This window comes from Elephas maximus, chromosome 10 (assembly GCF_024166365.1).
Source record: "Elephas maximus indicus isolate mEleMax1 chromosome 10, mEleMax1 primary haplotype, whole genome shotgun sequence".
NCBI lineage: Eukaryota > Metazoa > Chordata > Mammalia > Proboscidea > Elephantidae > Elephas > Elephas maximus.
Genome location: NC_064828.1, coordinates 17901885 through 17927519, shown reverse-complemented (window position 1 = coordinate 17927519; position 25635 = coordinate 17901885). Strand labels below are relative to the sequence as shown.

Below are 25635 nucleotides of genomic sequence, written 5' to 3'. Positions count from 1 at the left end.
TCATGAGCATCGCTAAGTAGTGTGTGAGTTCATTATTACAAACCATTGTATATATTTAACTCAAATTTTTAATATAATTGGCTCTATGGCAGTCTGTTCTTAAGTACAAGTTGTCCATAAGTTGGATGATTGTAACTCAAGACTACCTGTATATAATATGTTCTCACAACATCCAAATCACATAATGCCCTATCTCACAGAACGTATCATGGATGTTAAGCAGCATATGACTATGATAAACATACTGTAATCCAACTTGCACAACCTTTTTGATCCCACCTTAATTTCTATATCTAGTCCTTGTGAAGTAGATTAACTGGCAAGACTTCTTTATTAAGGTAATGGGGGAGATACTCCATTATTAAAATAATAATAATAATAGCTCCTATCTCACTTCAGTTTATATCTATGTTACATTTGCTATATGTATGGTAATTTTTGACATTTGACTTTGACAGGTGGTTTTGGAATGTATGCTTAAAAAGGACCTCATTTATAATAAGGTCACTCCAACATTTCACCACTGGAAGATCGATGACAAAAAGTTTGGCCTTACCTTTCAAAGTCCGGCTGATGCTAGAGCTTTTGATAGAGGGATTCGAAGAGCGATAGAAGATATTTCTCAAGGTAGGTTTTCTTGACTCTTTCTTAATTTGTTCATCAGTTATGTAGAGTAGAGGCCATCTTTCTCAAAGTTGACCCAAAGTAGTTCTTAAATTTTAAGGAAGCCAGCTTTTTTGATACACAACCAGGCTTTGAAAGCTCACTATAGGTAAAGATAAAATAGTAGACTTCTTAGGCTGTTTCGTAATTGTGAAATTACAGTCTATACTAGTTGCATGTATTATTTTGAAGAGCCCGTCAAGAGCAGCTTCAGATAATGAAAGTGTTTTAAAATAAGAGTCTGAAGAAATGAGTCAGCCTTTTCGATATATGATTATCAAAGAAGTGAAGGAAGGAAAGGGGAGCAGTGAGATAGAGCTGTCAGAATCCCAGTGAGATATCTGTGTATGTGTGTGTCTTTGTGTTACATCAGTCACATCCTAATTGGTATTGATAAAGAGAGAATTTGTAATACCCAAATATATGTAGACTCAAGTTATTCAATGCAAAACCCTTCTTAATCTCTTTACCTGATTTCATTATCTAGGATTGGCAGAGGTCACAACTCCATTTTATCTATCCCTTTGTGTATTTTACCAGTCTGTTAAGATTATTAGTTGTAAAGCATGCAGGTTTTAAATGGAGGAAGCATGTATTTTCACACAAGACTGGCCTCTGCTTATTTATTATTAAACAGGAATAAATCACATTAAAACACATTCCTTCCCAAGAAAGGAAGAAATAACTGAGACTTGATTTGTTTTTCTAATTAAGGAAAATCATCTCTTAATGGAAATGACCATCTGTATAAAGTAACTGAATCAAAATGTGTTAGACTGTAATTTGTATATTTTGAAGATGGCGTTTTAATACAAAAATTTGGTGAAATGAGCTAATTATGAGAGCAGCCATAGGCAAGAACATGGAAGTGCTTAGTACAAATGTTTTGATAGTGCATGAAACTCTGATTAAATAACTTATTTAGCTACTTTAAAAGATAGGAATTTGATACATAAATATTTTTTGATTTCTAATTCAGAGAGCATTACCATCAAATGATAGCAGTCATTTTGTTTATTATAAGAATCTAAAAATTCTCCCTAGATCAGTTATTTTTCAACTGTGGCTGCATGTTAGACTCACCCGGAGAGCTTTTGACAAATAGAAGAACTGGTTCCCATCCCATCCGAGTGAATCCAGCTATCTGGGGAATGGAGTTGGGTCATCTCTTGCTTTTTAAAAGTTTCCCAAACTGTTCAAATGCAGTAAGAAATCACTGCCTTAGCCAGATGATGGTAATTTGCATTGAAAAACAAAAAAAGGGTTATGGATCCTAGGATTCTCTACTACTGGTTTTCAAACCTGGCTCCAAGTTATGATCACCTGGGAAACGTAAAGATTTAAAAAAAAAAAAAAGGCATCAAGCCCTGGGCCTCACACAGAGATTTTAACATTTTTGGTTCAGGGTGACGCACCGGTATTCGCATGTTTTCTGCAGGTTCTCCAGTTGATTCTAATCTTTAGCTAAGGTTGGAGAACCAGTGCTTTAAAGTGAAAATCATTATCCGTGGGTATGGAAATTTATATGATTTAATTAAAATTTTGACTTACACTTAAGCACACACTCATGTCCCCATAAGAGTATGTTTTTTCAGATAGATTGGGTTTAATGTTTTAAAAGGTGATTTATAAGAGGGAGCTGACAAATTCCTAGCCAGGTAGAACAGACTACAATGCTCGATGAGCCTGTCTTCTTATTTAAGAAAGAATTGTTATTAGCTGCTAAGTAGATTTTCAACAATCCATTAAATTTCTCTTATTTAGCCTCCTGTGCAAATAGGAATAAACTTACGTTACCCTTTCCGAAGGGCAAACTTCTCCTTATCTCATGATTATGCTATGTTGTCTGTGTCTGGTGGGGTAGCATAAACTCAGAATACTTAGCTAGGACAAATCTCTCTTATAATTTATCAGATCGAAAGGCACTCTTGTGTACCAGGAAAACCTATAGAGAGACATTGATGCGCAAAGGTCAGTAGCAGTAATTGCCACTGACTATCAACAGTCAATTAAGACTCATTCATTTTCTTTCTGTATTGAAGCAACTGAAACCTAAATACTGAGCAATTCGGGAAATTGAATAACTGATTTGTAGGTATTTCCTGGAGTACCCGGGTGGTATAAATGGTTAACGCACTCTGCTGCTAACCAGTGCCAACCAAAAGGCTGGAGATTTGAGTCTGCCCAGAGGCACCTCAAAAGAAAGGCCTAGCAGTCTGCTTCCAAAAAATGAGCCATCGAAAACCATATGGAGCACAGTTCTACCCTTGGCACACAGGGAAATAGCCAGGGTAACAAGCGCCCAGGGCAGTCCCTAAGTTGCGCCCCCACACCCCCACCCGAGTGCCCAGGGGCAGTCTCTAACTTGCACCTCCCTCCCCGTTTCAAGATGAATAGATGTTCATAGTGGTAACAGTCAGCAGAAACACCTTCCTGCTTCTTGTCAGGTTACCTCGGTCAGGCACATTTCATATCTGTGGCAGCTTGGAATGTCATTTTGCACTTCATCTGGTGCCCCGCTGGACTTGTGCCTGAGGGCAGGTACCCTTTGCTGGCCTCCCCCTCGATAAGCCTCTGCAGGCACACATGGGGTCACTGTGAGTCAGAGTTGACACAATGGCAATTGATTTTTTTTAACTGAGGCATCTCCTAAACATCAGGGGAGTATGGTACATAGCAATTTGAAAGAAATTTAGGAGAAATTTGGGCCAGGGCTTACTAGGGATAGTACATTTCCAGAGAAACATCTCTTTAATAAGTAAGTGAGGACTTCCGTATTGGAGAGGAAAACTCACTTTATTCTGTAATTTCCTTAGTGGCAAGTGCAAGTGGCCAACATCTGACAGATTGCCAGCAGCCCAGTGTTATGATACATAATCAGTTAGTCATTAATACTGAAGTATAAAATGAAAATTCTATACTTAATTACCTTTTACCTGTTTTGTTAGGATGCCCAGCATCAAAAAATGAAGCTGAAGAACCAGAAGATGACTTACAAGTAAGTAGTTGGTCTTGAAAAAAGAATTTAACATAATAAGCATAAAGAATGTGGGAGAAATCATTATCCTTAATAAATAACTCATATAAATTATTAAGAAAATTTCTAAGACAACCCCTCCCCCAAAAAAGACAAGGTACTTGTATTAAAAAATTAACAGAAACGGAATTATAAATTGTTAGTAAGCATATGGACAAACTTGTTCTATCTCACTAATCATCAGCTGGTAGTATAAATTAAAGCAGGGTAACATTTTTCAGTTACCAGAGGTTTAAAAAAATGATACACCACATGCTGTGTCTGAGATGGACAGATGGATCCCTTCTTGGGGAACGTGTAGGTGGTGCATTTTTTCTAGAAAGCAGTTTGGCAATATGTACTAAAAAGCCTTAAAAATTGAAACATTCATGCCTGTTGATCCAGTGATTCAGTTTTTAGTAATCTATACTAAAGAAATTGAAACGCATAAAATTATAGACACAGAATGTATGTTTGTATACACACACACATAAATTGTGTATGAATTTGCTTACAATGTATTGAGCAATAAAAACAGACAAAAATTGTGTTACATTATTCTCACTACTTAGCTAAAATGTTAAGTATTTTTATTGGTTATGTTTGAATTTTGGGATTTCGAGTTGTTTTGACTTCCTTTTTAATACTTTTAATACAATTTGTATACGCAATTTGTATTAATAGTCTAATATTCATATTAACTTTAAAAAGTTGTGATCTAAAGAAATAGCAAGATGTTTTTATGTACATAGTTGCTTATTTTTTATAATCAGAAAATCTAAATATGTTCATTTTTTAAAATATGAAAGATACATCAAAGTTTAAAGAAAAAACTAACATGAGACCATCCATTATAACCACCGTTAATATTTTAGGTATTTTTTAAGTTTAGTTTTTAATGTTTTTTTATGAACTTAGCCTAATTATGAATCCTCTTGTGTATTTAAGAGTTCTGGTGTTTGTGTGTGAATATGTTTATTTCATTGATAGTTAATTATTATTTTTTTAAAATGCAGTGAATTGCAAATAATTAGGCATAAGAAATGCGTTATGACATGGAGAAAATTGATATTGTCTTTTATTTTTTTTCCAAGGTTCCATTTTGTTCTGGTGTCAATCTAAATATGAGGCTGGGAATAGGGGAAACATTTTCTGAGTTGCTCTCTGCAGTGAATATAAATTTTGTTAAAATTCAATTTAAAAAATAGCTTTTTCACATAGTAACACTATGCCTCTTACCAAATGGCTCTTTATTTTCATACTGTTCTGATTTGGTTTCACCTGGTTTATATATAACATGTTGTAAAGAAGCTCCTAGAGGACACAATAGTTTGCAAGACTTTGTGCTTATAGCATTTAGTAAAACACATTGTTTGTTTTTGTGGTCATGTTCACTGCTAATACCATATATGTCACAGCTTTGAAATAGCATAAAGAAAGGGAAGGATATGAATGAGGAATAATAATTTTATGACAGATGGGGGCAAAAATAGTAGAAAGTAAGGAGAAGCAGAGGCTAGTAAAAAGGGTTACTGCATAGAGCAGTTTTTCTGTTGGTGGTAATGTATCTCCAGTGCTCTCAGCCCAGCAGATCATACACATACCCCAGCACACCTAAAGAAGCGATTTATATTTTCCTTCCGTTGCTTAGTTTTTATTTTCACAATAGAATAGGTAAAATGCAGTGTCACTAGAGAGTACTAATAGGCTTCCATTTAAGTGTAATTGCAATATAAGAGCAATTTTTATATAAAGTTAACCCTTGGTTTTTACATGCCGTGGTATTTCTAAAATAAGTTCACACAGTTTTTAATATTCTTTCTTTCAATGGAGTCTACTTTGCATCCCCTTGAATGTGCACTATACTTAGCTGTTTCTTAACAAGGAGAATGTAGTGGAAATGACAAACTGGCTTCCAAGGGTAGGTCGTAAAAGACACTGCAGCTTTTGTGTGGCTCTCTTTCTTGAATCACTTATTCTAGGGGTTGCCAGCAGCCATGTTCTTGAGGGCACTTGAACAACCCTGTGGGGAGGTCCATGTGATTGGGAACTGACGATAGCCACCCTAGTCTGAACTGTCTTGGAAGCAGATCCTCCAGCCCCAAGAAAACCTTCAGATAATTGTAGATAAGGCTGGTATCTTGACTGCAATCTTATGAGGGATCTTGAGCCAAAACCACCTAGCTAAATCCCAAATTTCTGCCCCACTGAAACTATTAAATAATGTTTTTTGAAGCTACTAAATTTTGTGGCATAAGTCATCCCATTGCCTTCTTGCCTGCATGGTTTCTGCCGAGTAGTCTGAGCTTTATTCTTATTGACTCTCCTTTGTAGGTGACTTTTCGTTAATCCCTAGCCTCTCTTAAGATTCTCTATCTTTGGTTTCGGCAAGTTTGATTGTAATATGTCTTGGTGACTTTCTTTTGGGATCTACCTTATGCGAGGTTCCATGAGCATCTTGGGTAGATATCTTCTCATCTTTCACGGTATCAGGGAAGTTTTCTGCCAACAAATCTTCAAGAATTCTCTCTGTATTTTCTGTTATCCTTCCTCTTCTGGTACTCGAGTCACTGTTAGGTTATTTCTTCTGATAGTGTCCCACATGATTCTTAGGGTTTCTTCATTTTTTTTTTTTATTCTTTTATCTGATTTTTCAAATATATTGGTGCCAAGTATTTTATCTTCAATCTCACTAATTCTGCCTTCCATTTCCTCCATTCTGCTTCTCTGACTTTGTCGAGTTGTCTAATTCTGTAATTTTATTGTTAACATTCTGAATTTCTGATTGCTGTCTCTCTGTGGGTTCTTGAAGCCTATTAAGTTTTTCATTATGTTCTTGAATAACCTTTTTAATTTCCTCAGCTGCTTTATCTGCATGTTCCTTGGCTTGTTCTGCATTTTGCCTGAACTCCTTCCTGATCTCTTGAAGAGTTCTGTATATTAATCTTTTATATTCTGCATCTGGTAATTCCAGGAAGACACGTTCATCTGGAATAGTCCTTGATTCTTTTTTTTGAGAGCTTGTTGAAGCGATCACAGTCTGCTTCTTTATGTGATTTGATTCTGAATGTGTCTCCAAGCCGTCTATAAGTAATTGTATTAATTTCTTTTATGTTTGCTTAATGTATCCTAGCTTCTTGCTTTGTTTTGTTTTGATATGCCCATATAGGCTGCTTGAATGAGCTAGCTTGATTATTTTCATCTTTGAAGCTTTATTGTCCTGTCACCAGATGGCTAGAGCTGTTACCAAGTATATGAGCCTAGGGGTCCTTTTACTTTTCTTGTACGGATTCAGCTCAGGTGTCCAGGTAGTTGGTCATCAAGTGTGTGGTACAGGCTCGGTCCTACAGTCTTAGAGGGGCAGGGGTGATTGGTGTAGGTACAGGTATCTGGTCGCAGCAGGGCATCTCACTCTGAACAAGGCGGGGGACTAACAATCATCAGCCAAGCGTCTGTGAGGAAAGCGCGTCCTTGTTCCCTAGAGCACACAGTTGGGTGGATCCTGCAGCTGGACCATGGGTAGCCAGTGCTTTTGGTTGTGAGAATGGGGAGGTACCACTTCTCCTTGGACCCCTGTCGTGGGTGGCTAGGTGATGTGTGTGGAGCCACCAGTCCTTAGGCTCCTGATGTGGTTAGGTTTAATAGGCAAACATCAAAAACGGTGTCAAACATCAAAAATGCACCTCTCCACTGCACAGCTGAAATGGTTCAAGTCAGATCTCAAGCACATACACACCGTTGCATCTGCTAACAAGGGCCTGACCTCCTGAGATGGGCCCATAGGTCCATGCAGGAGTGAAAGGTATTCAAAGTCTGCGGACTCTTTGTGCCTAGACAGAAGCCGCTTACTGTCCTGAGCTCCCCAGCCTAGTGGAGCTGGCAGATTGTTTTTTCTCCTCATTGTTTATTTATTCCTTCTCCAAGACCAGGAGAATGGCTCAGGGCATGCAGCAGGACCCATCTCAGGCCCAGGGAAATCAACAGCCACTAAAACTGGCTTGGGGGCTGGGAGCATGGTAAAATAAACCCAAGTACTCAGTGTTTGCCCAGAGTGCTGTTCTTTGGTTCCGGAGGTGTGAGTAGACTTTGTGGCTCACTGTCTCTCCCTGAGGAAACCGTGTCCCAAATGCTGCCACCAGCTCTGCTGCAGTCACTCCAGGGGTTTGTGCCTGAGGGGCACCAGTTCCTGCTGAGGCAGGGCTAGCAACTCCTCACAGCTTCTGAACCGTCTCTCCCTCCCTCTCCTGCTCAGTCTGATTTCCTAACTTTGCGTTTGATGTTCAGAGCTCGTACATATAATCATTTCACTTATTTTGGGGGGTCTTTGTTGTAAGAGGGATCTCCAGAAGCATCTGACTACTCTGCCATCTCGGCCCTGCCTCCTAAATTTTGTGGTAATTTGTTATGTGGAAATAAATAATCCACCAGCAGACAGGGAAGTTTAACTTTTCCTTAAGATGATGGGAGTGGTAGCTAATATTTATAGTAGCACACTCATTTAATCCTCTTCTCTGTTCCATTCCCAACTTTCTTGGATGATATCTAAAAAAAAATCAACCAAACCCAGTGCCTTCGAGTTAATTCCGACTCATAGCAACCCTATAGGGCAGAGTAGAACTGCCCCATAGAGTTTCCAATGAGCGCCTGGTGGATTCGAACTGCTGACCCTTTGGTTGGCAGCCATAGCACTTAAACACTATGCCACCAGGATGATATCTAGCTTCTCTTATTAGAAGAATGTGTTATATCTTGGTTTTATAGCCCCCTTATAACTAAAAGTGTGTTCAAATAGAGGAACTCGTAGTTCTTACTAGTTTAAAAATATTCTAAAACCTGGTTATTTAATACATTAACCTTAGTTAAAAGAAAGGGGGAAACACTGAGGTACTAGCAAATATGTGAGAGTTTTTCTGAAAATCCTGTTTGAAAAAATTTTAAAAGAATGACATTGCAACATTATAATTGCCAAAGAAAATTTTTCAATTTACCTTAGCCCCTTGCTATCGAGTCAGTTCCAACTCATAGCAACCCTACCTTACCGTTTATTTCATGATATGCCAGGGTTTTAGAGCTTCATCCTTATTTTGGCATACATTAGAAGTTATAAAGTATTCTAATTTATTTAACCACTTTAATAGGAATAAAGTACATTACATTATATTTCATAATTCCCCTTATAGGCTTTACACAACGTTTTGAGATTATTTTGAATATAGGTTGAATGTGAGTTAAGGTAGTGGTTATAGTGCATTTGTTTCAATGGTCATCATTTGCAAGACAGCTAAAAGGATTTTTTAAAATAACCCTTTTTTTTTTTTTTAACTCAGAAGAAGTAATGATCTTGTTTTATTTAGATCATAAACATCTTGAAGCCAGTGAATATCAGAGTGCACGTGCTCCTCCATTTTGAATATTCGTTAATTCATTCAACAAATATTTGAATACCTATTCTGTGCCAATAAGTATGGTTATTTGCTGGTAGATGACTTTCTGTTTTCAGCAGTTAAATGCTTTTATCAGTGATCATAAATAGAGGTTTACCTTTCTGTTTCATTATCTGTCTTTGCAGTGTTTGATAACAAATTATAGTTTCAATTTAAAATCACGTCTTGCTTCCCTTTGTTCCCTGATATACCTAGTGCAGTGCTGGTCACGTATATACATAGTTGGTACTCAAGAAAGATTTTTTTGAATAAAACTAAAAGATTGGAATTTTTTAAAACCTAACCAGTAATAAAACATGAATATTCTTTTGTTTTCTTTCTTCAGCTATTTTAATGAGCCAGTTAAGGGTGTTTTGGTTTTTAATGCTAGGCTATGCTAGCTTATACTTGTTCTAAGATAATTTTTATAGTGTTTGCTGGTTACATTTCCAGTTCTCATTGTTCATGTATTTTGGATTGATACAAAACCCACAAAGCTCATCTCTTAATAGGCTTGGGGTTGTAAGAGGAAAAGATCTTACATTTCAAACTTCTGGGCAAAGAAGACAGCTGATTGATCTGAGAAAACTTGTCATATTTTTTCCTTCGGCCATCAAGAAGTAATTGATTTACTCTTTTTCAGAATTAGTGTCATTTCTGAGCATAAATTATTAAAAGGACTGTGATTTACTTTATTGTCTAAAGTGATTTTTGCTTTGAGCAGGTAGGATACAAATTGTTCATGTATTGATTTGCAAAGGCAGAAACATTTAATAACGCCCTATATCTGAAAACTAAGTGAATGGATAGGCTTTAGTTAGCTAGCAAAAAAAAAATATGATACTATGACCTATCACCATCTTACAGTAAGTACTATCCTATGTTTAAGTTCCGAAAACTGTGGCATATTTTAGGTTGAGTTCTATTTATTGTCTAATAAGGGAGCAATATAAAATCTGTATAAGCTTTATATATGTTTTGCTTATTTTTTAAACTTTTTCTTGACTCTTAGACTAGTATATCTTCAAGTAGAATATTTGGACATTTAGGAAGTTATAAAAAAGAAATTGAGAATCATTCCTCCCCTACTCAGAGATACCTGCTGTTAATATTCTGGCAGCGTTTGCCTAGGTTTCTCTTTGTTTTCTGCATGTTACATACAAACACATCTTTTTAAAGATACCATCAGAATCATAACATTTTAAATGCAGCCAGTTTAAAAAACTTTTCATTTTGATTCTGGGTTTTTGTCTAAAGTGGGGGTGGTGGTGGTAGTGGTTAGACTTTAAGTAATATAAACCATAAAATTTAAACCTGCACAGGCCTACTTCAGAGTCTTTGTTGTAGCCGTTATTATGTCATGTGGCTGTACTAAAATTTAACTATTCACATATTGTTGAACATTCCATTCATTTCCCACAGCCCTATCACATAAATTTTTGCTTGCATCTCGAGTGTATCCTTAGGAAAAAATTATGGAGAAAGATTTACCAGTTAAAGGGCTGAATAAAATTTATTGTTAGCAGGAGCTATGTAACTACTGCTTATTAACTCAAAAATAGATCTATACACAATAAAGAGGCATTCTTTGGAAACAATTCTGTATATAAACCAAAATTTCTTTTTACTAAAAAAGTAGTCTAGTTTTTCTGCAGATTAAGCCGGGGTGGAAAACTTGTGTTCCTTTTCTGTTTTTGTCAAAAATTGTATCTTTTTACATTTCTCATGTTCTTTTCCGTATTACTTCATCACTGAGTACTGTGTTTAGGTTGCTTAAACAAAATACTGTATGCTATTAATGTTTTTAGACAAAGCGCACAGAGACAAATCCAAAATTAAAAAACTCTAGGGTTAGTAATCAAAGAAATGTAATGTACAGAATGAGAAATAATTGTGGCCAAGTCTAAGAGTGAATTACAACTGGAAGCACTACACCAAGATGTTAATAGTGATTTTGTTGGGCTTGTAGAATTATGGGTAATATTTTCTCTTTTCCTATGGTTTTTGTTTGTGTAATTTGAGTGTGTCGCTTAAATAGCAAGAGTACTTGCTTTGTTATCATTTTTTAACATAGGCAATGATAAGATGTAAGATGTCTTCACTAAAGAAATTTTTTAAATTCTTCATTTAATAACCAATAATATAATTATCAATAACTTCCCTTGTTGGACATGACTGAGCAGCACGTTTTCAAACCTGTTATTTGTGATAATGCAACTATAAGAATGAAGTTCCTGAGCAGTATGTAGACCATGGTATCACTTCTTTCCATATTTGATTATATATTGGGAAACATACATTATGAAAAAGTTTGCAGAACAACACTAAATTTTCTCTGTCTCAGCATTAATACTGGGAAGGGGTCAAAGGAAGGAGAGAAGCATAGTCTGTTTGCATTTTCTCTACAGCTGTCATCTGTCCTTAGGTTGTGTTGGCGAGCCACAGCTGGAATTATTTTATTGCTTTACCCAGCATCCTTATGCCTCTCCACACAAAAATGTTACAGTATCCTGGAAAAAGAAAAAATTAAACAATCTCTTAGAAACTTCAGGAGAATAATTATACCAGCTGCAGAGAGTAAATCAGATTTCCACTGGATGTTAAATATTGACGTGGGTTACTTTATAGATCCTCCAGATAAGCTTATTCCCACACCATGCTAAAAGCATTGAATGTGGGTGATGATAAATAACTGCTTTAGATGATTTTTTAAAAGCGGGAGACCATATAGATGTTTGTATAATCCTTATGCATCTCGTATATGAAACTTTCTTCTCTTGTGGAAAGTTTTTTGTCATTTTCCATCACCTAACTTTAGGTTATAGCCATGTTTCCATAGTAATTGTTACTTTTCAGGATTTATATAATCCAGTAAAAAACATTCATATTTGGCTAAGCCTCAGCACTTTACTCAGTTGTATCTAAATTAAGGACCTTTTTTTTTTTTTTTTTCTTTCAAAAATGCTGCAGATAATCTTTTCGAAAAATAGTAAGGAAATATTTTTTCTCATTAGCTTGGCAAAGATTAGATGAATGACAAGGCCTAGTGTAGGCAGAGTTCTGAGGAAGTGGTCCCTCTGTCATACTATTGAGGGCTTTGGACTTACTGGGGAGTAGCATGGTAATACAATTGAATATACGCATCCATTTGGAAACCCTGATGACATAGTGGTTAAGTGCTGTGGCTGCTAACCAAGAGGTCAGCAATTCAAATCCACCAGATGCTCCTTGGAAACTCTATGGGGCAGTCCTATATGGTCACTGTGAGTCAGAATTGACGGCAGTGAGTTTGGTTGTTTTTTTTTTTTTTTATGCATCCATTTATTTGATGATTCTAATTATAGGAACTAATCCAAAAGCAGTAATATTATGAGTGCACAAAGATGTATGCATAAGGAATTGTGTTGCAATGTATATAACAAAAAGTTGGAGACAATCTAAATGCTCACAGAGTATTGGCTAAATAGCTTATGACATACACAAATACTGGATTTCTGCAGACACCTCAAAGCATAATGTAGATCTTTACATATTAACATGAGGAAAGATCCATGGTAGATTAATAAGTGAAGAAACAAGTGTGTATGTATGGACCATTTTCTAAATGGAATGAATTATACATAGGGTAGTAAACATAGATATATGCATATATATGCATTGGGAAGTATAGAAAGATGTATGTCAGATAGTAATGGGGGCTCTTTCATGTGTGCCATCAGAATGTTCATAACAGCATTGTTTGAAATAGCAAAAAATTAACACAACTCAAATATCCTTGGAAGAATGGATAAATAAGTTGTATCTTTATCCTGGTTCTTCCGCTTCTTAACTGATGTTAGGTAAATTGCTTAATCCCTTCAGCTTTAGTTTCCTCCTGTGGAGAAGGGCGATAATAATACTGTCTACCTGGAAGAGTCATTGTGGGGATTAATTGAGCTAATGCATGTAAAATAACTTGGAACAATCTCTGATAAATAGAAAATACACAGTGGGCATTAACTACACAAAAGTGAAAACGAATGCCCTCTTGCTATATGCATCAGCATGAGTTTCACGCCCACCCCAAAAAATTGAGCAAAGAAAGCAAACTGCAGAGTGTCTCAAATGATATCATTCAAATAAAATATAAATTCATCTGAAACTAAATACTATTGTGTAGGGATAATAAAATTCCTGGGTGGTGCAAACACCCAAGCACTTGGCTGCTAAAGGTTTAAGTCTACCCAGAGGCACCTAAGAAGAAGAATCTAGTGATTTACACCCACTCCTCACTTATCAGACGTTAGGTTCCAAAGACCAGGTTCTTATGTGAAAATTGGCATTATACAAAAATGGAAGATGACTACATCATTACATAACTGCCAAACCACTGAGAATCATGGCCCAGCCAAGATGGCACAGCCAATGTTATTCTCACCTAATGTCTCAGTGTTCAGTATTGCCAAACGAACATCGTTAACATGCACAAAAGAGTCAGATAGTAGGTTTTTTTGCTGTTGTCATAAATGCAGTATGTCAGTGTTATGGATTGAATTGTGTCGCTCCAAAATGTGTATCACCTTCGCTAGGGCATGATTACCAGTGTTGTGTAATCATCTGCCATTTTGTTATCTGATGTGATTTTCCTATGCATTGTAAATCCTACCTCTGTGATGTTAATGAGGTAGGATTAGAGGCAGTTAATGAGGAAGAACCCAATCTATAAAATTAGGTTGTGTCTTAACATCAGTCTCTTGAGATACAAAAGAGAGAAGTAAGCACAGAGACATGGGGACCTCATACCACCAAGAAACAAGAGCCAAAAGTCGAGCGCGTCCTTTGGATCCGGGGTTTCTGCACTGAGAAGCTCCTAGATCAGGGAAAGATTGATGACAAAGACCCTCCCCCTGGAGCTGACACCCTAAATTTGGACTTACAGCCTCCTAGACTGTGAGAAAATAAATCTCTGATTGTTAGAGCCATCCACTTGCGGTGTTTCTGTTCCAGCAGCAACTAAGACAGTCAGGTAACGAGATAGTGAGGAGTGAGTATACTTCCAAAAATCAGCCATAGAAAACCGTGCTGAGCCACAGCTCTACTCTGACACACACGGGATCACCACGGATTGTAATCGACTCTACAGCAACCGGTTAGGGATAATGCTTGTATAGCAAACCTTTAAAAAGGAGTAAGAAAATGAAAAAAATAACAAGTGCAAGATAGTGCTTACCCGGTGGGGGTGTAAGAGGTAGAGGTGGAGGGAGCTAACATGGAGAAACAGAGGAGTTGCTAGTTGTATTGGTTATTTTCTCTTTGTTGAGTGACAAGTACACATATGTTCAATTGTTATTTTTTTTAAGGTTATACGTCTTTTTTTAGATTTAAATAAACTTTATTTTAGAACAATTACAGATTTACAGAAACAATGAGACACCAGTACAGAGAGCTCCCATATATATCTTTTTTTATGAATGAAGTTTTTTAATTAATATGAGTGCAAAACAGGGATGCTAAGGCTTTTAACCCAGTGCCACTTTCAGGAGTGTGAGGTGCTCTCAGTTCTTCTTAAAAACATAAGTAACCAGTGTGTCAACAGTTGTTATTTCTAAGTAGCTTTCATCTTGCTCTTTCTACTTAACTGTATTTTACATATTTTCTACAGAACCTAAATGTAGTCTGTTGCTTGTATAATCAGGGAGGAAAAGGTGTTTTCTTCTATGAGCCTGGTAGAACAGCTGCTATTCCCTCAACTCAGACGGTCTTGATACTAACCTCCTTTATTATTATTATTATTATTTTTAATATTGTGATTTTGGAGAAAGCTTATATGGCAAATTAGGTTCTCATTTAAAAATTTCTATACATATTATTGAGTGACATTGATTATACTTTTCACAATGTGTCAGCATTCTCATTATTTCCATTCTGGTTGTCCTGTTTTCCATTAATCTAGCTTCCTTGTCCCCCCTTACCTCCTCATCTTTGGTCTAGTGTATATGTTGACTATTAGGTCTCATTTAGATGATTGTTCGGAGGAGCACAATACTCATGTTGTTGTTAGGTGCCGTCGAGTCGGTTCCGACTCATAGTGACCCTGTGCACAACAGAACGAAACACTGCCTGATCCTGTGTCATCCTTACAGTCGTTGTTATGCTTGAGCTGATTGTTGCAGCCACTGTGTCAGTCCACTTCGTTGAGGGTCTTCCTCTTTTCCACTGACCCCGTACTCTCCCAAGCATGACGTCCTTCTCCAGGGACTGATCCCTCCTGACAACATGTCCAAAGTATGTAATAAGCAGTCTCGCCATCCTTGCTTCTAAGGAGCATTTTGGTTGTACTTCTGGTGATATTGTTTGTTTCATGAGCAATTCTGTTTTTTTGGCTGATAAGTGACTCCAGGAGTGGTTTGAGTTCCAAGTTTAAAGGGAATGTCTCGGAGTTCGTCTAGTCTCTACTGGTCCACTATGCCTGGCCTTTTTTAGGAGTTTGAGTTTTGTTCTACATTTTTTTCTCACTCTATCCAGGACCATCTGTTGTGTCCCTGGTTACAACTGTCAGTGGTGGTAGCTGAGCACCATCTAGTTCTTCTGGTCTCAGGGTAGGTACAGCTGTGGTTCGTGTAGACTATTAGTTAATTTCTTCTTTGAGCCTTTGGTTTCCTTCTTTCTCATTTGCTCCAGACGTGTAGAGACTAGTAGTTGTATAGTAGATGGCTGCTTGCAAGCTTTTTTTTTTTCCTTGATTTTTATTGTGCTTTAAGTGGAAGTTTACAAATCAAGTCAGCCTCTCATACAAAAGTTTATACACACCTTGCTTTATACTCCTAGTTGCTCTCCCACTAATGAGACAGCACACTCTTTCTCTCCACCTAGTATTTCTGTGTCCATTCAGCGAGTTTCTGTCCCCCTCTGCCTTCTCATCTCCCCTCCAGGCAGGAGCTGCCCACATAGCCTCATGTGTCTACTTGATCCAAGAAGCTCACTCCTCACCAGTATCATTTTCTGTCTTATAGTCCAGTCCAATCCCTCTCTGAAGAGTTGGCTTTGGGAATGGATCCTGCCTTGGGCTAAGAGAAGGTCTGGGGACTATGACCTCCGGGGTCCTTCTAGTTTCAGTCAGACCATTAAGCCTGGTCTTTTAATGAGAATTTGGGGTCTGCATCCCACTGCTTTCCTGCTCCCTCAGGGGTTCTCTCTTGTGTTCCCTGTCAGGGCAGTCATCTGTTGTAGCCAGGCACCATCTACTTCTTCTGGTCTGGGGCTGATGTAGTCTCTGATTTATGTGGTCCTTTCTGTCTCTTGGGCTCATAATTACCTTGTGTCTTTGGTGTTCTTCACTCTCCTTTGCTCCAGGTGGGTTGAGACCAATTGATGCATCTTAGATGGCCACTTGCTAGTGTTTTAAGACCCCAGGAGCCATTCTCCAAAGTGGGATGCAGAATGTTTTCTTAACAGATTTTATTATGCCGATTGACCTAGATGTCCACTGAAACCATGGTCCCCAAGCCCCCTGCTGACAAGCTTTTAAGACCCCAGATGCTACTCATGAGACTAGATGTAGAACATTATCTTTGTGAGCTGTGTTATGCCAGTTGACCGAGTTGCCCCCTGAGACTATGGTCCTAAGCCCTCAAACCCAGTAACCCAGTCCCGCACATGTTTGCTTATGTCTAGGAAGTATCCATAATTGTGCCCCCATGTGCTTTAGTTTATGTATGAATATACCTGCAGCACACACAAACACGTATATACATTCACCTGTAGAAACACCTATACTTGGGTACCTGTATATTCATATGTGCTTCCAAAACCAAAAATAAAAACCTGTTGCCATCAAGTCTATTCCAACTCATAGCAACCCTCAAGGACAGAGTAGGACTGCCCCGCAGGGTTTCTAAGGAGCAGCTGGTGGATTCCAAACTGCTGACCTTTTCATTAGCAGCCAAATACGTACCTATACGTATATATGCATACATGTCTACTTGTTTAACCACACATATTTTTTGGTTATTATTACTGTTGTTGCCAGATCATTTTATTTTTTATATCGTTATAATCACGTGTACATATACACACACACACAGTCAGCCCTCCCTATTCACAGGTCCTGCATTCGTGAATTCAACCAACAGTACATCAAAAATATTCAGGAAAAAAAGTTCCAAAAAAGTAAAACTTGAATTTGCCACGCACCGAGCACTACACTGAATCCACACAAATGAAATGATCTGTAGCTGTACCCTGCTGTAGCTTCCCACCATGTCACAGATCCTCAGTCTCTTCAGCACTCTCTGAGCATTGTTCACCTGGCATCTCGTCATTATTCCCTCACAGTACGGGATAAACTATTTACGTAGCAGTTACCTTGTATTAGGTATTTTAATTAATCTAGTGATGATTTAAAGTATATGGTAGGATGGGAGGATGTGCATAGGTTATATGCAAATACTGCGCCATTTTATATAAGGGACTTGAGCATCCTTGGATTATGGTAGCCACGGAGGTCCTGGGACGAATTCCCCGCTGATACTGAGGGACAACTGTATGTATATAGTTACACGTATGTCTGTAGTCATAAAATTCTTCCTTTGGAAAACAAAAACAAAAGTTCTGTTCCTAGCCCCAACTTAATGGCTGCATAGAATTCTATTATATTTGTACTGACAAATTTTTAACCAGTCGTTTATTGATAGACCCATAGGTTGTTTTCTTTCTCTGTCTTTCCTGTGCTGTGTTATAAAGAGTGCTGCCATGGGGGGGGGGGGGGGTGTGGGTGTGCGTGTTCAGTTTCCCAAAGTAGAATTGCTAGATCAAAATGTATGGATTTTTTTTTTCCAATGACATTATCAAATTGTACTCCGACCAATAGTACAGAAGCATTCCTATTTCTCCATAGCCATTATTGAGTATTATTACCTATCTTCCCCATCTTTCCTAACCTGAGTAAAAAATTGGCATGTTTTTATGTCTTTAGTTGAATGAAGTTAACATCTTTTCATATATTGTTAATTTCTTTATGAAGTGAAACTGGACTTTATCTTGTAAAAGGGTTCCTCAGGCAATATTGAATTATTTCCTTCTCCTCTTCAGTGTGTGTGCCCAGTCCCCCTTCCAGAGCTGTGCTAATTGAAAACCATAGAAGGGTTTTGAGTAGAAAAACCAACAAATTTGCATGATGCATAATAGGAAACAAAGTTGGAAAGAAGGAGATGAGTTAAAAACCTATTGAAGTAAGACAAGCAACAACAACAACAGAAGATAATGAAGGCATGCATGAGTCGGAATCGACTTGACAGCACTGGGTTTATGGGTTTCATGGAGAAGACGAAATGGATTTGAAAAGCACTCAGATAGTTAACTTATTTAGATAATTTTACTGACAAAGAGAAACTCTGCATGAATCTAGAAGGGATTGGGGCAAGGGTATAGAATGTCTCTTTATTAATTTAGGTGGAGAGGGAAGAATATTTAAGCTAAAAAGATAAGTGGTTCATGGATTGAGTTACTTGAATATTTTGATGAGTATGTTTGCATTTCATTGTAAAATATAATGATCCTTTATCAAAAATAAAAGGGAGAAGTATATACATACCTAGATTTTAAAAGAAATTAACCATATAAAAGAAAACAAGCTATAGAAAAATTAGAAAATAAGTACTAACATTCGTTTCCTTTTCATCTTTTCTCTTTTGTGGCTCTTATAATACTGTGAATAAAATTTTCTATACTGACTTTTTAACACTAAATGTTTCCCCGACATAGTGTTTATTATTCATAAACCTAACTTCAGATGATTACATGATATTCCATTTAGTGGCATACATACCATAATTTATTTAACCATTCCCTTATCATGGGACATTTAGTTTTTTTCCTGGCTTTTTACTATTAAAATCATGCTGAGAAAAATATTTTGGCCTAAATGAATAACTTTGTGAATCAGAATTATCATAAAGCAGGTTCTTATGAGGTGATGGTCAGGTATATCCCTGTTCTCCAACTTCCCCATTATCTCTGACACCAGCGGTTCACCCCACAGCACTTACTATCTTTCTTTGCTGTATCTGGCAATTCCCTGCAATGTCTCACAGAGCTCACAGTTCTCCTTATGGCTGTGTGGCTTACTGGGATAAAAGATAAAAATCAGGAATAAAAGGATAGAAGCAGGATACACCTCAGGATCGACAACAGGAAGAGGCACACGGGCAAGGTCTGGAAGGGTCCCTGGGGTGAAGAGCATATCCCTCCCCTCATCAGTCAGGAAACTCTCAGCCAGGACAGCTCTTGGAGCAGAAATGCCCCTGTCAGTACAGCCTTTGAGGCAGAAAAGGTTTCCTGCCCACCACTCCTCCTGGTGGTCACCACTGCGGCCTGGCACAGCTCTCAGCCAGCAGCCTTTAATCAATTCTTCTCTCTGTCAGTATGGCTCTATTCTGCTATGAGCTCAGCTCTTCATCAGTGTAGCTCTCAGCTCAGCTCTGCTTTGCTCTGAGCTCATTCCTCAGGTTCTAGGGGTTTTATAAGCCAGTCCATGTACTCTTTGTCACTTAGAAGGTAGGGCTCCCCCAGCCAGACCGGCACTTCAAGGGTGGTCATTCACTCAGAAAATCTCCTAAATTGTTTTTTCTAAAACCAACAGCAAAGGTGACAACTCCTCAAAGAAAAAAACTTCCAGGCTGTCAGTTCTGACTCACAGCAACCTTATAGGACAGAGTAGAACTGCCTCATAGGGCTTCTAAGGCTGTAATCTTTACAGAAGCAGACTGCCACATCTTCCCCCTGAAGCTGCTGGTGCATTTGAACTGCTGACCTTTCAGTTAGCAGCCAAGCAGTTAACCACTGAGTCACCAGGACTCCTTAACAACTCCTCAGGGGTCATCAATTACTTAGAAGAAAAAACCCCTAAGTTGCTTTTTCCAAAAACCATGGGCAAAAGGCCACATAAGGGCATTCATTGTACCACAATGCCTGAAGTGTTTTCCATTTTCACTAGATTCAAGAAATAGTCAAAATGTGTGAAGATTTTAAAAGTTTTTGACTATTTTGCTAAAATTGCTTTTCAGAAATGGTTGTTCCAGAGTTTACTCTTGTGGATAGAATTAGTAGTGAATGAAAATGCCCGTTTTCCTTACCACTGCTTTTTAAAATTTTTGTCAGTTTAATAGATATTTAAATTTTCTTACTTGCTATAAGAGGCATAATTAAGTAGTAGGAAAATACTTTTTTCTAATTTAAGATTCTCTAAGGTATTACTATCTAATATGTTCCTCACAATTCATGGATAACGTGTCCCTGTTTTTTTATATTCTGAGTTCTCAAACAGTGATTTTTTTTTTTTAATTCAAGATGATTTTTTTAGCTATATCAAACAACTGAAAGATGTTTTAGTTACTTTATTAGCTGAAACTCATTTGTTATTGTTAGGTGCTGTGAAGTCAGTTCCGACTCGTAGTGACCCTTTGTACGACAGAACAAAACATTGCCCAGTCCTGGGCCATCCTCATGATCATTGATGTGCTTGAGCCCATTGTTGCAGCCGCTGCGTCAATCCATGTCCTTGAGGGTCTTCTTTTTCACCGACCCCCTGCTTTACCAAGCATAATGTTCTTCTTCAGGGACTGATCCCTCCTCGTAACATGTCCAGAGTATGTGAGATGAAGTCTCATCATCCTCACTTCTAAGGAACATTCTGACTGTACTCCTTCCAAGACAGATTTGTTCATTCTTTTGGCTGTCCATGTGGTATATTCAGTATTCTTCACCAACACCACAACTCAAAGGCATCAATTCTTTGGTCTTCCTTATTCGTTGTCCAGCTTTCACATGTATATGAGATGATTGGAAATATCATGGCTTGGGTAAGGTGCACCTTAGTCCTCAGAGTGACATCTTTGCTTTTCAGCACTTTAAAGAGATCCTTTGCAGCACATTTGTCCAATGCAATGTGTCATTTGATTTCTTGACTGCTGTTTTCATAAGTGTTGATTGTGAATCCAAGTAAAGTGAAATCTTTGATGACTTCAGTCATTTCTCTCTTTATCATGATGTTGCTTATTAGTTCAGTTGTGAGGAATTTTGTTTTCTTTATGTTGAGGTGCAGTCCATACTGAAGGCTGCGGTCTTTGTTCTTCATCAGTAAGTGCTTCAAATTCTCTTCACTTTGGGAAACAAGGTTGTGTCATCTGCATAACACAGGTTGTTAATGAGTCTTTCTTCAATCCTGATGCCCCATTCTTCTTCAGTTAGTCCAGCTTCTCAGATTATTTGCTCAGCATACATATTGAATATGTTGAAAGGATGCAACCCTGATGCACACCTTTCCTGACTTTAAACCACGTAGCATCCCGTTGTTCTGTCCAGACAACTGCCTCTTAATCTGTGTACAGGTTCCTCATGAGCACAATTAAGTGTTCAGGAATTCCCGTTCTTTGCAATGTTATCCATAATTTTTTATGATGCACACAGTCAAATACCTCCGAATAGTCAATAGAGCACAGATAAACATCTTTCTGGTAGTCTCTGCTTTCAGCCAGGACCCATCAGACATCAGCAATGATGTCCCGGTTCCACATCCTCTTCTGAGTCCGGCTTAAATTTCTGTCAGTTCCCTGTTGATGTGCTGCTGTAGCAACTTTTGAATAACCTTCAGCAAAATTTTACTTGTGTATGATATTGTTCGATAATTTCCTCATCCTGTTGGATCACCTTTCTTTGGAATATGCATACATATGAATCTTGGTTGGCTAGAGGCTGTCTTCCAAATTTCTTGGCATAGACAAGTGAGCACTTCCAGCGCTGCATCCATTTGTTGAAACATCTCAGTTGCTATTCCATCAATTCTCGGAGCCTGGTTTTTTTTTTTTTTTTCAGTGCCTTCAGTGCATCTTGGATCTCTTTCTTCATTACTGTCGGTTCTTGATCATTTACTCCCCTCTGAAATGATTGAACATCGACCAATTCTTTTTGGTACAGTGGCTCTGTGTATTCCTTCCATCTTCTCTTGATACTTGTTTAGTATTTTGCCCCATCTATACTGTAACTCAAGGCTTAAGCTTTTTCTTCGGTTCTTTAAGCTTGAGAAATGCTGAGCGTGTTCTTCTCTTTTGGCTTTCTAACTTTTTAAACATGTCATTAAATTATAGAACGATATCATTTATATCACACGCAAGCAAAATTTTGCTGAAGATCATTCAGAAACAGCTGCAGCAGTATATCAACAGGGAATTGCCAGAAGTTCAGGCCAGTTTCAGAAGAGGATGTAGAACCAGGGATATCATTGCTGATGTCAGATGGATCTTGCCTGAAAGCAGATAATACCAGAAGGGTGTTTACATGTGTTTTATTGACTATGCAAAGGCATTCAACTGTGTGGATCTTAACAAATTATGAATAACATTGTGAAGAATGGGAATTCCAGAACACTTAATTGTGCTCATGAGGAACCTTTACACAGATCAAGAGGCAGTTGTCCGGACAGAACAAGGGGATACTGAGTGGTTTAAAGTCAGGAAAGGTGTGCATCAGGGTTGTGTTCTTTCACCATACCTATCCAATCTGTATGCTGAGCAAATAATCCGAGAAGCTGAACTATATGAAGAAGAAAGGGACATCAGGATTGGAGGAAGACTCACTAACAACCTGCATTATGCAGATGACACAACCTTGCTTACTGGTAGTGAAGAGGACTTGAAGCACTTACTAATGAAGATCAGAGACCTTCAGTATGGATTACACCTCAACATAAAGAAAACAAAAATCCTCACAACTGGACCAGTAAGCAACATCATGATTAATGGAGAAAAGATTGAAGTTGTCAAGGATTTCATTTTACTTGGATCCACAATCAACACCCATGGAAGCAGCAGTCAAAAAAATCAAACGATGCATTGCATTGGGTGAATCTGCTTCAAAGGACCTCTTTAAAGTGTTGAAAAGCAAAGCTGTCACCTTGAAGACTAAGTTGTGCCTGACCCAAGCCATGGTATTTTCAATCACATCATATGCATGTGAAAGCTGGACAGTGAATAAGGAAGACCAAAGAAGAATTGATGCCTTTGAATTGTGGTGTTGGGGAAGAATATTGAATATACCATGTACCGTCAAACGAACGAACGAACAAATCTGTCTTGGAAGAACTGCAACCAGAATGCTCTTTAGAAGCAAGGATGGCGAGACTACATCTTACATACTTTGGACATGTTGTCAGGAGGGATCAGTCCCTGGAGGAAGACGTCATGCTTGACAGAGTACAGGGTCAGCGGAAAAGAGGAAGACCCTCAAAAAGGTGGATTGACATAGAGGCTGCACCAATGAGCTGAAGCATAACGATTGTAAGGATGGCACAGGACCGGGCAGTATTTCTGTTGGTAATGGGGTTGCCATGAGTCGGAATCGACTTGGCAGCACCTAACAACATAACAACAACTTTCTCTTCTCGAGCCAGCCTTTGAAATCTTCTGTGTGGCTCTTTGACTTCATTTTTTCTTCCATTCTCTTTAGCTACTCCACATTCTAGCGCAAGTTTCAGAGTTTCTTCTAACATCTGTTTTGGCCTTTTCTTTCTTTCCTGTCTTTTTAATGACCTCTTGACGTCATTCCACAACTCACCTGCTCTTCAGTCATTACCGTCCAGTGCATCAAATCTGTTCCTGAGTGGTCTCTAAGTTCAGGTGGGATATACTCAAGGTTATACTTTGGCTGTCTTGGACACAGTACGACAAACTGACAGATTGCGGGGGTGGGGGAGGGATTCATTTAGATGTGTAGTTATAAATTCACTGTGATACGAACTATTTCTGGTTAATAGGTTAATTCTGGCTATTTTGGCAAAGATTTTTAAATAGAACTAAATCATCCGTTACCTAAATACAACATACATTTTCATTTGTTAAATAATGAAATGACAAACATTTTGGATATTTCTCTTCAAAAAATAAATGTAGTTATTTTTAATCCAAAACGAAATGTGTTAATTTATGGAATATAAATAGACTAAAGTCAGTACAGTAAAGCAGTGGGTTACATAATCTTTTTGTTTGTTCAGTTACATATTTTTTTAAGTAAGCTTTGTTTTATGTTATTCTTTTTCCTTGTTTAAAATTAATAATATTTTGGTAAAAATAATAGAGCAAAACATGCACCCACTAAACAATTTCTGTACATACAGTTCAGTGACATTTGTTATGTTCTTCAGTTTGTGTCAACAGTCTTGCTGTTTCTTCTACTCAAATTGTTTCATTACCTTTAATTTAGACTCACTGCTCTAGTCTTCTCATCTATACTGTAGATTTACTGTTGTCACTTTAGTCTCATACATATATAATCTTTTAAGAGAGCACAATACTTGAGGCATACGTTCCTTAGTAATTGAACTAAACTGTTGTTTAGTCTGAGAATTACTTCATGGGATAGTTTTTGTTAAAGGTTTAAAGAATATCTCAGGGCAATCTCACTTTTACAAAAAAATCGGTAATAGGTATACTCACAGAAAGGAGCATTCTTTGATAGTTACCAGGGATAGGAAGGGAAATCTCTTCATAGATAGTAATGGGAAAGGCAATACCCAATATGGGTGAAGTCTGCATAACTTGACAAAGGCAAATGAAGACACTAAGAAGTATGCAAGAGCAAGGGATAATCTTGGTAAATGGTATAACGTAAAATTTTGCAACAACAGTAACATCCAAAAAATATTAATGTGATTACATAGGTAGATATGTATGCATATATGTGTATAGGAAGGCGTGTGTAAGTGCGTGTGCATGTGTGCATAGATGAATCTGTAGGCATATATATATACACACACACGTTTGAGTGTGCTACGTATACATACATATAATAGAATACAGCTACAGAGACTTCCTAAACATATCCAGACACCTCACAGGATTGGTTTACTGAGTTAAAAGGCTTGGGACCACAGTCTCATGGCACAGCGCAGCCAGTTGGCATAAACATAGTACATAAAGGTAATGTTTTACATCCTAGTTTTGTGAGTAGCGTCTAGGGTCTTAAAAGCATGCAGACGGCCATCTGTAGTACAACTATTGGTCAGTACTTGTCTGGAGCAAAAGAGAATGAAGGAAACCAAAGCCTTAAAAAAGAAACTAGCCCACAGGACTAATAGCCCACACAAACCATGGCCTCATGTAGCCTGAAACCAGAAAAACTAGATGGTGCCTGGCTACCACTACCCATCATTGTGACCAGGGACACGATAGAAGGTTCCGAATAGAATGGGAGAAAAATGTAGAACAAAACTAAAATTCTTAAAAAATTCCAGACTTACCGGACTGACAGAGACTAGAGGAACTCCTGAAACTATCACCCCAAAATAGCCTTTGAACTCGGATCTGAAGTCACTCCAGGAGATCTCTTTTCAGCCAAATAATAGATTGGCTTATAAAATAAACAATATCAGCTGTGAGTAATGTGCTCCCTTAAAACAATCAGGTATATGAGACCAAACGATCAACGTTTACCCAAAAGCAAAGATGAGAAGGAAGGGAGGGGCAGGGAAGCTGGATCAATGAAAACAGGACAGAATGGAAATGA

The 25635-nt window shown here is 37.9% G+C and overlaps 1 protein-coding gene across 1 annotated transcript in view; it reads left to right on the top strand.

The window, feature by feature from the left end:
- SPRED1 (sprouty related EVH1 domain containing 1) overlaps window positions 1-25635 on the top strand; it is a 127515-nt gene that overhangs the window by 84349 nt on the left and 17531 nt on the right. Inside the window, exons 3-4 of the mRNA XM_049897373.1 lie at window positions 459-627; window positions 3612-3661. Coding sequence (XP_049753330.1) covers window positions 459-627; window positions 3612-3661 — 219 coding nt within the window. The remainder of the gene's footprint in view (window positions 1-458; window positions 628-3611; window positions 3662-25635) is intronic.